At 27.2% G+C, this 14626-nt stretch overlaps 1 protein-coding gene across 1 annotated transcript in view; it reads right to left on the minus strand.

The window, feature by feature from the left end:
• The window catches only part of LOC100205018 (uncharacterized), a 57778-nt gene that overhangs the window by 2856 nt on the left and 40296 nt on the right, over positions 1 to 14626 (minus strand). Inside the window, exons 9-16 of the mRNA XM_065798200.1 lie at positions 13513 to 13661; positions 11664 to 11748; positions 10429 to 10504; positions 7040 to 7376; positions 3738 to 3882; positions 3296 to 3402; positions 3040 to 3216; positions 1367 to 2771 (exon numbers count right to left, since the gene is read on the minus strand). Of these exons, the coding sequence (XP_065654272.1) occupies positions 1367 to 2771; positions 3040 to 3216; positions 3296 to 3402; positions 3738 to 3882; positions 7040 to 7376; positions 10429 to 10504; positions 11664 to 11748; positions 13513 to 13661 (2481 nt within the window). The remainder of the gene's footprint in view (positions 1 to 1366; positions 2772 to 3039; positions 3217 to 3295; positions 3403 to 3737; positions 3883 to 7039; positions 7377 to 10428; positions 10505 to 11663; positions 11749 to 13512; positions 13662 to 14626) is intronic.

Here is a 14626-nt window from a genome sequence, read left to right on the forward strand (position 1 = left end):
TGAGAGCAATTTATGGCTCTTGCAAAAGAACAATTTTTTTTTCAGAAGTATAATTATCATTGTAACTAAAATGCGAGAACAGCTCGCATAGCTCGACGTGTTTGTTTTAGGAGAACTTTTTGCCGCTCTCGCACTCATTTCTTCCGCTGAGGCTTGTATATATATATAATATAATATAAATTTATATATATATATAAAATCATTACGAGTCATAAATGATATTTAAACTTTATAAACTTTAAATGATGCTGTTAAAATTTAATATTTTTTAAAATCATGCAAAATGTAAAAAATAAAGATAAAGATGTAAAATGATACAAAAATTTGTCTTGTATCCCATTTGTTGATAGGCTGCACACTAAAAGTTAAGCTAATCAACTGACTACTTAATATTAAGATTTAACTAATTTAATCAATTACTTAATATAAATCATTTTTCTACTAATTAAAGTAATTACAACAAATCATGTGATATAATATATTGATAAAATGTTAAACTACTATTGACATTCTTTGTGTATTTGCAAACTTAAATTAAATAGGAGAAATTTATTCAAAACAAATTATATGACAATTTGTCTGTTTTGTTTTGGCAAATACAATGTTTTTTCTGTTATGTTTTTATGTGTAAATATCTATATTTTGAACAAGCAAATTAAGATTTGGCCACACTTTCCAAAATTATCTAAGATTTGAAAAAGAATCTAATGTTTTGCATTTAACAATTGGATTGCACTGTTATTTTTTAATTTCTTTTGTTTTGGTTTTTGGTTGTTTAAAAATTCTACTAAACAATGAATGTTTTGTAAAGTTTCTTAAAATTTTCTTTAAAAAAACATTTTTGGTTGCTTTGTCTAATTATCAAATCATGGTTGTCTGCCATGCCAATGATCTTGTGTAGCACACACCAATTGTACAAAAACATTTATTTTTCATTTAATAAAAATAGCATTTTCACAACAACTATTTAAAAAGATCAACTAAAAACTTAGACACTGACAGGTCTACAGTATTGTAGACCTGTCATTGTCTAAGTCAAATAGTGTCTTGTGTCAGAGGACTGGTGCAGTGTGGTGTTGGTAAATGATTATTTGCTATATTGAGCACATGTCTGAGTCATTGACAGCTGTAAATAGATTCTAGACAGCTGTAAAAAATTACATAAAGAGCACATTTCTAATATTTATGTTCAACATACATTTTTAAACATTAATTTTATTGATCATTGTCATTTATTATTAGTTATTAATAATAGTAATTTTATAATGTATTAATACTATTATAAAAACTATATTTGGCTATATTTGGCAAATCTTTAGAATTTGTTTTTCTATAAAATCTATATATGAAAGAAACAAAAACTTACTTGGAACCTCTTTGTTTAAATAATCTGTTTCAGAAAAAATGGAAGAAAAAGGTTTTTCTGATAAAGCAGTTTGATTCTCAACAACTGTATCATTTCGCTGTAAAAAATCATTTGTTTCAACTGGGAGCAGTGGAGTGTATTTGTTTGGAAATGAATTTGTTCGTGTAATTATAGGTCGATCTAATGTATGATGATGTGTCATAGAATGAGGCCGAGACTGTGAGATTTGAGTTGTGTCAAAGCGATGACTTTTACCATCTTCTTCCCATTTAAAACAATCATCAGACTCATCATCATCACCTTCAAAATTATCACTACCATAATCGTCTTCTGCATTACTATTTTTATAAATAGATGCTTCATCAGAGGAATTTTCTTCATCCAAAGAATGTGAGCGCTCTTTGTTTATATGGTTGTTGGAGTATTCATTTGACTTGTTGGGAAGATCCTGAATATTTACATTATTTGTTTTCTCAGATCTTAAACTTCTATCTGATATAATTTGATTTTCCTCAGGTTCATTAAACATTTTACATGCACTTTCTGCTCTTAAAACTACAAAATATTCTTCTTCATTGTTTTCTTCTTCATTGTTTAACATTAAATTGTTGTCAAAACTTTTTTCTTGCTTTAGATCTTCATCACTCAAGTTTACATTATTAGAAGATGATAAAGTATCCTCTGTGTCCAGCCTCATTTCAATAACATCAGATTCATTACCAGAAAAATTGTTTGATGGCATGTTACAATATTCTACATTGTCATCGGCTTTTTTTGAATCAAATTGATAGTTCTGCATTTCATGAATTTTATTTTCAATTTTAACATTAACTTTTAATGACTTCTTTTTCTTTTTAAAACGGTACTTTTTTTTAGTTTTGTTTGTCACCAGATTATTAGAAGTTTCGTTTTTTTTTTCCTCTATTATTTCTGCTTCTTCTCTTAAATGCCTTGCCTCATTTTCTTGCATTTCTTTTTTTTTTTCATTCCATTCCTTTACTTCTATTTCTACTGCTGGACTTTCAATTTTACTTTCTTTTTCTTCTTTCTTTGCTTCTCTATTTTTTTGTGTTGTTGTGTTTATTTTCTTATTTTTTGTTTTATCCTTTGAATATTTATAACTTTGCTCATTTTGTCCCATTTTCACTTCAACTATTTCTTCTTGTATTTTTTCTTCTGATTTATTTACCTCTTCTACAAGTATTGGACTTGTAACTTGGTTTTTTTTTTCATCTTTTTTTCTTTTCTTTTTTTCTTTTTTTTCTATACCTATTTTGTTAATTTCCGAATCTACTTCTTCAGTTTTGACTTTTTTGACAACATCATTTTGAGTTTGTGACAAAACTGGCATAATAAAATGGGGACATCCAGACTCTTCAATGCTATATTGATTTACATCATTAGCCTAAAAATAAAAGTTATAAGAAGTTACTTTTAAGCTCAAATAAAAAATATAATGATATAGCTAAAATAATTAAAATCAAAATCCAAAGAAAAAAAAAGTTTTGAAAAAGAATACAGTCACTAGTATGAAATAGTTTAAAATAGTTTAAAATAGTTTAAAAAGTTTTGAAAAAGAATACAGTCAATAGTATAAAATAGTTTAAAATATAACCTTATATTAATAAAACACAAAGTCAATAAAAACTAAAAACTAATACAGTAACAAATACCTTATGAGTTAACAAAAATTTAGTTGCTTCACTTTGTCCTTCAGACCCAAACACGCAGCCATAGTTATCAGAACAGAGAAAGATACCTGAATGGATAACACTTTCTAGTGATACCTCTTTGGCTTCTGAACTCTCACTGATTATTACATAAAACTCGTTTATTGATCCAGGGCCTCCCTACAAAATGTAAACAAATTATACAAAACATTTTTTTCCACTTTTTTTCTGAAAATATTTCTAGCAGCAAAACTTTTACTTTAGTAAGTGTGACTCCACTTTGGTCAATTGCTAAATAACCATCCCCTTGTAATGAGTATAAAAGAACACTTTCTTCGGTATTCCCATCCAGAACAGTCCAAATACCTAACAATAAAAAAACGTAAGTTAAGCAAATAAAATCAACAAAAACTATGGATGTAAAAATGTAAGCATCCAAATTGAATTTGTCTATGTATTTCATCTTTTTCAATTTACGAGTTTTTACAACAGAAATAAGAAAGAAAACAAAAAAAAAGTTGTTAACAATAATAATAATAATAATAGCAGTAAAACTTATACTTATAGTAAGTGTGACTCCTACCAACTAACAAAAAATTTTATCATTTATTACATTATTTAATCATAAAATTTCAAAACTTTAAATTTCAATCTGAAAACATTTTAAATTCATATACTTATCATGTAAAAGAAATACTTACAACAAAAGTTTTCTTGACCAAAAGCGTGCACTTTTTGGGATGTTGAATTAAAACAAAGGGCTCGACCTGTAACTTTGGAAAATGCAACAACCTGAATACCTTCATTTATGTTATTCTCATCCGGAAGTTCATCGTCAGCAATTTCCTAAAACAAAGATAATTATGCTTTTTAAAATAATATGAATCAAATATATGTAGAAAAAAGATGTAACATTTCAAGAACATTTACAATAGTACAAGTACTAATATAAAGTAAATACCAAACAATACCATATATACATAAATATATAATAATGAAAATAATAATAGTGATGATGAAAATAATAATAACAATAATAATAATATGATATCATTAATAGCAATTATAATAGTATTAAACATTATTTATTATTATTAAATTTTATTTAATAATACTTATCATATTTAGTATAATAATAGTGATAAAATTTTTATGTATAAAAATATTTAAATAAAATAAAGCATTCAAAGTTTGTCTTTTACATCATGGATTCATCACTACCATCATCATCATCTGCAGATCTACAGGTTTCTGTAGTTCTGCAGATCTACAGGTTTCTGTAGTTCTGCAGATCTACAGGTTTCTGTAGTTCTGCAGATCTACAGGTTTCTGTAGTTCTGCAGATCTACAGGTTTCTGTAGTTCTGCAGATCTACAGGTTTCTGTAGTTCTGCAGATCTACAGGTTTCTGTAGTTCTGCAGATCTACAGGTTTCTGTAGTTCTGCAGATCTACAGGTTTCTGTAGTTCTGCAGATCTACAGGTTTCTGTAGTTCTGCAGATCTACAGGTTTCTGTAGTTCTGCAGATCTACAGGTTTCTGTAGTTCTGCAGATCTACAGGTTTCTGTAGTTCTGCAGATCTACAGGTTTCTGTAGTTCTGCAGATCTACAGGTTTCTGTAGTTCTGCAGATCTACAGGTTTCTGTAGTTCTGCAGATCTACAGGTTTCTGTAGTTCTGCAGATCTACAGGTTTCTGTAGTTCTGTTTCTCTAAAACACAGTTGTAGTTCATTAAAAAGAATTTTGCTATTAGATGGCATTGTACCTAATGCAATCCACACCATTATGCATTTAATTTACCTTCTTCTTTCAAAGTTATTACACTAATGTAAACAGTGAAATGTGAGATTATTAAAAAAAATAACTTTTTGGTAATAGATTATGTTGATTATATTATTGGTATGAGGAAGGATGCATAATGATTAAGGTGTATTTATCAAACATAATATATTATGAATTACATATAGCAACAAAAAAATAATTTTTTTGATAATGTTGTTGGGGTAAGAAAAGTTAACACATAAATTCACAAAATAATTTACATAAAAATTAAAAGTTGTATAAATAAAAATTGAAAAAGAATATTATACCAATTCTATCTTGATAAAAAAAACAAATTGAAAATAAACTAAATGTTTAAAAAACTAAATACTACATACTTAAATAACAAACTTATAGCAATAACATAAGTGTTCTATGCATTAAAAAAAATTTGTATTATGCAAATAAAAAAAAAACTCATCAAGCCTGAGATCATTAAGCAATTAAGCAAGTGCCTGTAAAACAAGATGCACTGCAAATTTTAAATAGTTTTCACCAAGGACAAGACAATATACACACTATAGACATGAATATCTTAATATAGTTCACTGCATTAATGATTGTGATGATACTGGATAGTAATTTATAAATGCATAATAGAATATAATAGTATTAACTCAATATCAGACAAAACTCAAAATGATATTAAAAATCATATATCTTAACTAATATATACCGCTTATCTCACAGTTAAATAATAAATCAAAATGAATGTGAGATTAAAAAAAAGCAGATATATATAAAAAGTAATAAGCAGAAAGTGTGGCTAGCAATTCAAATAAAAATTTAAAAAAAGAAACTTGCAATTCTTTTAGAATTGTTATAGCTTTCTTCATAGATGGTGCACCTAACTACCTAACCTAACTATGGTAACTACCTAACCTAACTATGGTAAACCTAAACTAGAACAAGAATTTGATGAAAAAGAAAAATATTGCTGGAGGAATAACAACTTATAAAATGCCTATTTTTAATTGGTACTGAACTGAAATTAAATTCAAAAAGGCATGGAATTAAAATAGAAGGTGGCATGGTTTGAACATTCTTTGTTAGTGCTTAATCTCTAACCTTCTTTTAATTTTTTTTTATATAATATATACATTAAAAAAAATAAAACTAGATAAATATTATATATATATATATATATATATAAGCTAATAAAAAAACACTACTAAAAATTGTACTTCAACTGTCAGTTTCTCCTTTTATAAGATCACCAGGAAGCTTTCTCATATAGAAAATAAGAAGTTAGATGAGTGTTTTTTTCACTAAACTCACTGCTTCGTTTTTAAAGCACACAAAGCACACTTATGTATGTGACACTTTAAAAAAAAAGTCTTTTAAAAAGTCAAAACATTTATTAAAAGTCTGCTCGCATCCATTAAAAGTGTTTTGTATAATCAAATAACACTAAAAATTGAAAAAGTAGATTTTTAGTTAAAAAATTTTATATTTCATGCAAAAGAATCCAAAATAATTTTTTTTATTAGGGACTAATATTAGATACCCGACAAATGTTCTTGGTCCATGACGGACCCCATAAATATTTTTTACTCAAAAATTTTTAAATTTAGTGTTATTTTGTTGTATAGAATACTCTTAGTAGGTGGGAGCAGACTTATAAAAATACACGTGTGCACACCTAAGCCATCATAGTGTGCATGGATGTGTATGCTTTTTCCTGCGAATTCCAGAAAAATACAAATATATTTTGCTCATTTTAATCTTTTGAAATTGTATTTTTAATTCAGAGACTTTTTCAAAACAAAAAGAATAACAGATAAAAAAAAAAAAAATTATTTTCTGTGGTTACTTGCCTACCTAAACCCTCATCAATATATACTGAAGCCCCAGCAGAAAACTATTTCAGTATGAAATTATTAGCAAAGTCTTATGCTAACCTTAATTTGCAGGTAATGTCTATCATTAAGCATATTGTCTCTACCCCATGGGTTTCAAGTGTTTTCAAGGGTTTTAAGTGTTGCCATGGATTTTAAGTGTTAAAATCATAAAAGTCATTTAAGTTGAGTCAAAATTTTGAAACATAAATAATGAATAATTGTTTTAGTAATAGAAAAACTAAATTACAAAAAATTAAATAGAAAGTTTATATAACTTAAAAAATAAATATTATAAATACAATAACTAATCCATTACAATAGTGTGTAATATTAAAAACATACATGTCTACTTTCACTTTGGATTGCATCACTTGAGTTTGAGAAAAAACTACTTTCTGACTGATCAAATGTCTCCTCAGAGTCTGGTTTATTTGTTGTGGTAGAAGGGACTGGAGACGAAGAAACTGGAGAACTAGACTTACTTAAAGATCTCTCTTTTTCAGCTGAATTTGAAGTCAATTGAGGTGAACTAGTATTACTGCTTTTAGAATAAACATCTGCACATTTTTCATTATCTGAAGATAGACTTGGAGAAAAACTGTAGTTTGGTTGTTTCTCCTTTGGTTGAGTTAGGGCAATACTGTTGTTTAAAAAGCTTTCAGCCTTTGCTTTTTCATCACTGTAAATTAAAACATGCTGTAATATTATTTATGATTTTAACTATTGAATTTAAATAGTTAGAAATGATATATACTTATAATTTAATACTAAAGAAACTAATGATTAAAATGTATGTATGTATGTATGTATGTATGTATTTATGTATGTATGTATGTATGTATGTATGTATGTATGTATGTATGTATGTATGTATGTATGTATGTATGTATGTATGTATGTATGTATGTATGTATGTATGTATGCGTGTATGCATGTGTGTATGCATGTATGTATGTATGTATGTATGTATGTATGTATGTATGTATGTATGTATGTATGTATGTATGTATGTATGTATATATGTATGTATACATTTACATATATACAGGGTGTTAGCCAGCCAAATGGCACCACATATACCACTTAATTCCCAATAGGTTTAAAATTCAATTTTTTTTTGTATGTGTGAAGTAAGAGGACAATATCAATAAAATTCCCAACATTATGTAGAACCAATAACAATAAATATTCCCAATATTATTAAAACGCGTACATATGTACATATATATATATATATATATATATATTATATATATATATATATATATATATATATATATATATATATATATATATATATATATATATATGAACATATATATAAAAATCAGGGAGATAAAGGATGAGGGTTATATTATGTTCAAAAATGTATGTTTAGCAATTATGCAGTCATTTTTATTTTTACATGTGTCATAACATGATTTAGTGGTATTAAAACAACCCTGATTTTGTTTTTGTTTTTTATTAGTTATTAAAGTGCTTCAAATAGACTTAAAGGTCTTATTTCAGAGCGCTTTTGGAGGAGCATATAATTAAGAAGTTCATGCCTCCTTCCTAACAAATATTATTTGTATGGGTAGAGGTGTCATCAAGTCAAGAAAGTTCATACCTCCTTCCTAATCAATATTACTTATATGGCTAGAGGTGTCATCAAACCTTAAACCTCTAGGTTCTGAGCAGGAACTATAGCAACAGCGTCATGGCAAATGTGAGGTCACGTCACATGTGTTTACAAACTTTAAAAAGCTGTAATTTAGTGGTTAGAGCTCTAACTTCAGAATCAAAAAGTCAAGGTTCTTACTTCGAAATCAAAAAGGTTCAATGCTTGCTCTGGCCATATCTGCAACATCAGTAAGGAAGAAAGTGTGAACTTTCCTCCTTGCTTGCATTCCTACGGCGCACTTTGAAAAGACCAGGTTATTAATGCGCTCCATCTTCTTGGAGCACAACTATAACCAGAAAAAAAACAACTTTTAAAAATTCATAAATTAAATAATCAAAGAGTTATTCTGCAAATTTTTTGAATAATAAGAAGAAGAAGAAGAAGAAGAAGAAGAAGAAGAAGAAGAAGAAGAAGAAGAAGAAGAAGAAGAAGAAGAAGAAGAAGAAGAAGAAGAAGAAGAAGAAGAAGAAGAAGAAGAAGAAGAAGAAGAAGAAGAAGAAGAAGAAGAAGAAGAAGAAGAAGAAGAAGAAGAAGAAGAAGAAGAAGAAGAAGAAGAAGAAGAAGAAGAAGAAGAAGAAGAAGAAGAAGAAGAAGAAGAAGAAGAAGAAGAAGAAGAAGAAGAAGAAGAAGAAGAAGAAGAAGAAGAAGAAGAAGAAGAAGAAGAAGAAGAAGAAGAAGAAGAAGAAGAAGAAGAAGAAGAAGAAGAAGAAGAAGAAGAAGAAGAAGAAGAAGAAGAAGAAGAAGAAGAAGAAGAAGAAGAAGAAGAAGAAGAAGAAGAAGAAGAAGAAGAAGAAGAAGAAGAAGAAGAAGAAGAAGAAGAAGAAGAAGAAGAAGAAGAAGAAGAAGAAGAAGAAGAAGAAGAAGAAGAAGAAGAAGAAGAAGAAGAAGAAGAAGAAGAAGAAGAAGAAGAAGAAGAAGAAGAAGAAGAAGAAGAAGAAGAGAGAAGAAGAAGAAGAAGAAGAAGAAGAAGAAGAAGAAGAAGAAGAAGAAGAAGAAGAAGAAGAAGAAGAAGAAGAAGAAGAAGAAGAAGAAGAAGAAGAAGAAGAAGAAGAAGAAGAAGAAGAAGAAGAAGAAGAAGAAGAAGAAGAAGAAGAAGAAGAAGAAGAAGAAGAAGAAGAAGAAGAAGAAGAAGAAGAAGAAGAAGAAGAAGAAGAAGAAGAAGAAGAAGAAGAAGAAGAAGAAGAAGAAGAAGAAGAAGAAGAAGAAGAAGAAGAAGAAGAAGAAGAAGAAGAAGAAGAAGAAGAAGAAGAAGAAGAAGAAGAAGAAGAAGAAGAAGAAGAAGAAGAAGAAGAAGAAGAAGAAGAAGAAGAAGAAGAAGAAGAAGAAGAAGAAGAAGAAGAAGAAGAAGAAGAAGAAGAAGAAGAAGAAGAAGAAGAAGAAGAAGAAGAAGAAGAAGAAGAAGAGAAGAAGAAGAAGAAGAAGAAGAAGAAGAAGAAGAAGAAGAAGAAGAAGAAGAAGAAGAAGAAGAAGAAGAAGAAGAAGAAGAAGAAGAAGAAGAAGAAGAAGAAGAAGAAGAAGAAGAAGAAGAAGAAGAAGAAGAAGAAGAAGAAGAAGAAGAAGAAGAAGAAGAAGAAGAAGAAGAAGAAGAAGAAGAAGAAGAAGAAGAAGAAGAAGAAGAAGAAGAAGCTGCACAAATTGGTGACCAAAGAAAAATTCATTTTAAAATAATTTGGTAAATATTTAGACTTTCATTACAGTTTGATAACAACTATATAAAAACCAAAATTTATTAAATCATATTCAACTCAAAATATAAACCGTAAAATTCTTTAAAAAAAATTTTAATTACTTTTAAATTTTGTTTTTTACTAAAAAAACCAGTCAGACAAAATACCATGCTATGATAGTATTTTTGGTGATTGAATTGGATAAATATTTAAATGAATGTAATTGTAAAATGTTTTTTTTCAATAAAGTGAAGAAGAGAGTGAGAAAAAGTTAATTTTGAAAGTACACACACTTAATAAATTTTAAACAAACTATAAGTTGATCTAAGTAGGTGTGACCACCCTAATTTTTAATAATAAACTATAACAATTTGTTAATTTTATATAGTAAACTAAAATACCTTGTTAAAGGGAAACTATACTCTATACCAGATGCTGTATTCCGCACAATCACTTTCTCTGCAAACCATGCCAACTCTACAGTAAAAAAATTTAACTCTACAGTAAAAAAATTTAAAAATTTAAAAAAACAAGTTATAAATATATCAAATTTATTCCAAAAACATTTAATATTAACAAAAATGATCAATAACATGTAAAAAAAAAAAGCAACTTTTTGATTCATACTTGATAAAACTTCTGTATCATATTAGATCAGACTAAATTCAGAGTTTATACCGCAAGTGTCAAATCAGAGTTTATACCTCAGGTGTCAAATCAGAATTTACACCTTAAGTGTCAAATTTTACTTTGTAAAAGATAGAACTTTTTGAAAAAACAGCACAAAGTGACCAAAACACTTCAAATCTTAAATTTCAAAACCTTATTTAAGGAAATATTAGGAACTAAGATTAGTCTCAACATTACCGCACTGTTACTGCGCCATTACTTCATCTAATTCAAACCTATAAGTTTATTGACAAAACCGGTGCATTAGGAAAGGCCAGAACCACAGGAAAATCAGTCAAAAACGTTAAAACTTTTTTCATTTAAAAAACTAAATGATCTGAATGATCTGGATTTTTTACCTGCTGTTATCGCAAATACAAACAAACGCAAAAATCAAAAAAATCTTTTATATCTAAAAAAACAACAACAAGAAATTATACAAAGTAACTGTAATTTATTATGTTGTGGTCAGGAATCAAATTATTGTTGTCAGGAAGTAAATTATTCTTGTAAGATTTAAACTAAATTGGTTAACAATTATTAATTATTATTTAACAACAGCCTCAACTCTTTTAACTCATAGAATATGAAAATCCTACAAACTCATGTCCTATCCTAAAAACTCATGGACTATGATTTTTTATGAATTTTTTTTTTTTAAATTTTATAATTTTAATAACATTTTATTTCATGTTGGTCATACCTGGTCCCACCTGGCTTTTGAACAAAATAAATGGACTACTTATCGAGAGCTACATATTGTAGTATATTTTGCTTTAGTATTCAATCGACCATCTTTTGTTTTGTGCTCATGTGTCAAATCTGATATTTTCTGTCAAATTTTTTACCTATTTTAACCTGACAAACCAACCTAGCATTTTGTACATCCCTTATGTTAGAAATAATCATAAAAATAAATAAATCTTACATGCTCAAAAACTTAATGTTAAAAACTTAATGTTAAAACCTTCATCTATTGCAACAGCTTCAGCTGTTATTACAACATCTTTTATTTGCCCAAGGTAAACAGCTTCCATTGAAAATGTATCAATCTGAAAATTTATTATAAATTTAAAATCATATATATATATATATATATATATATATATATATATATATATATATATATATATATATATATATAATTTACAAATAATTTTTTATATATATATATATATATATATATATATATATATATATATATACACACACACACACACACATATATATAAATATATATGATTTAGAGAGTGTGTGTGCGTGTGCGTGTGTGTGTCTAAATGTAAGTGTAAGTGTGCTTGTATATTTATATATCAGTGATGTTAGAGATGTTACAAAGTTTTGATTCAATCGGAAATTTGACAGACCCAAAGTTATAACTAAAAACACTAAAATTTTATTTTAGTACTAAAATATTTATTAAAAATTGTTTACAACATGTAAATTTTATTTTTCAACTTGCCAGTCAAGGCTTTAATACAGTCGAGTAGTTGCACTTTTTTTTTTTAATTTGCAACTCATATTTGCAATTTTAATAAATTAGCAAGTCTGACAGCGCATTACAGATTTTAAAAGAGAGTAAAACTTATTTAAAAGTGCAAAATGTCAACAGTGAAGAAAGGAACTATGGATATAATATTTATTTCCACTCTATAAAGATAACATTCATAAGAAATTTAATGAAATGCTACTAGAATGACATATAACCACAAGGATATTTTCATTTGCAACTGGGGATCAAAGATGATTTATGCTGAAGTTGATAAGCGAAAAAAAAATTAGTAGTCAAAAGTTTAAAATAGTAGGTAAATAAAACAGAATGGAAGAAGAATTAAGGTGGATATTAGAATAAGTTTTTTCTTTCTATCTTTCTTTCCATTTTTTATCTAATATGCTACTTATATATTTTATATGCAGTCTTTTTTTTTTTCTAAACATCTTTGCTTCCAACTAGGCTGCAAGCAACCACTCATTAGAGTTGGAAGTTACTGGTTGAGAAATGATGAAGATTGTTGAGCAAGATAACGATTAACAGACGACTTGAAGGATTGCAAATTATATGAATTAGGAAAGCAAGATGAAGGAAGCGAATTCCAAAGGATAGATGTTCAAGGAAAAAAACTAGACAAATAAGAGTTTTTGGAGCACTTAGGAACAATCACAGAAAAGGATGAGACCTAATTAAATGACGAGTAACACGAGAATGAATTTAAGAAGATGGCACAAGAGACGCTAGCTTTTCAGAGCAGGGCCCATTATAGTATTTGTAGAAAAAATAAAGAGAAGCAACATTACGACAATGTGATAATGGTTGGAGGTTGGCTGCAAGAGCGGGTCCAACAATGTTTACAACGCGTTTTTGCACCTTGTCTAAAAGAGAAAGGGCATCATTAGAAGATTTGCCCCAGATATGGCAACAGTATTCCCTACAAGGCCAGATTTGAGCTTTATAGAGATAGAGAATAGAATCCAAAGTAAGAAAGTGTCAAGCTCGATAAAGAGATGCAACCTTATGCAGCCTTGTTGGAAGCGAAGATGTTTAAAAAAAAAAAATGTACTTAAAATGATTTTTTAATTAAAATATTTCTAAACGTGATACACAGCGAAGACCATTTTGAAGTTACTTTGATCAACTATCTAGCTATCTTTTTTATCTAGTGAGAAATTCTATTAAAAATTTACTGGACACATGACTTTTTTCCGCCACTGTATATTTTATTATAACAATTTTTTATTATTTATGATAATTTATTGTAGCTTTTCATACCCACTTGATATCAATAAAATAAAGTAATTAAAATGATTTGTTGTGTTACCGATTTGCTGTGAAAAGCATTGTTTAATGATGCCTCTAAGTATCGCTTTCCAGTATCCCCTTTTTCTCCTTCAATTACCACAAAAATATCAAAGTTTGTGTTGCTGTCATCATAAAAACCAGTGTACACAATGACTTCATATTCAATCACTATAAATTGATGTATATAAAACTATAATGAATATGTAATACATACTCAATCACAATAAATACTATAATATAAAAATATATAATACTATAATGAATATATTTGTATATAAATTTAACCACTAAAAATAAATCATAACAATGATCATTTTATAATAAACAAATATAAATCTAATAATAAATGAGAAAAAATAAATAAATAACTTTTATTACATGTTAATGTCTAATTTTTAAATTTATTATTATGAACAAATAAATTCAGAACCAAATTGAAAAGTCTTCATTTTCTAGTATTTTTTATCTTAGCCATTAAAATAATAATTATTATTCATTTTAAAATAAATATTTTTAAGTACAAAAAAAAGATAATTCAAAAAATTTTTTCTATAAGTTTTATTTAGCATCTAATGCTTTTAACACAACATAAAAGATTGTTATGCATCTCAGCAAAAGATCTTAAGTGGAAATTGAATCAAATTCACAAAATCTTATTACCTTACTTTTAATTACCTTATATTTAATAACCTTATTTTTATTTTTTGACATTTTAAAATATTTTATTCATTCTCAGTTTTCTTATTCTAGTAAAAAAATAAAAGAAAAAAAAAATATATTGAGAAAAAAAAAAGAAATATTTGGAACTATGCAAAAAAAATTTAAATTTTTAAATTAAAAATTTTATGTTAAGAAAATTGTACATTTAGAAAATATTTTCACAAAACCTTAAAATGAAATATCTCCCTTTAAGTTTCCAAATATGTTATATGTAGACAGGAATTCACTCATGTAAAACAGGAATCTTATAATTATGATAGATCCACAATTTTTGGCTTTAAAAAAAATCATTTTATAAATACATATCTATGGGTATTTTATTAAGGCGGCATTTTAACTTAAATGATCTGGATTTTTTAATTAAAAAGGCTAATGGTTGTTGGGATACAGAGTTTAGACAGGAAGTATGGGTA

Source organism: Hydra vulgaris, chromosome 05 (genome assembly GCF_038396675.1).
Source record: "Hydra vulgaris chromosome 05, alternate assembly HydraT2T_AEP".
NCBI classification, from domain to species: Eukaryota; Metazoa; Cnidaria; class Hydrozoa; order Anthoathecata; family Hydridae; genus Hydra; species Hydra vulgaris.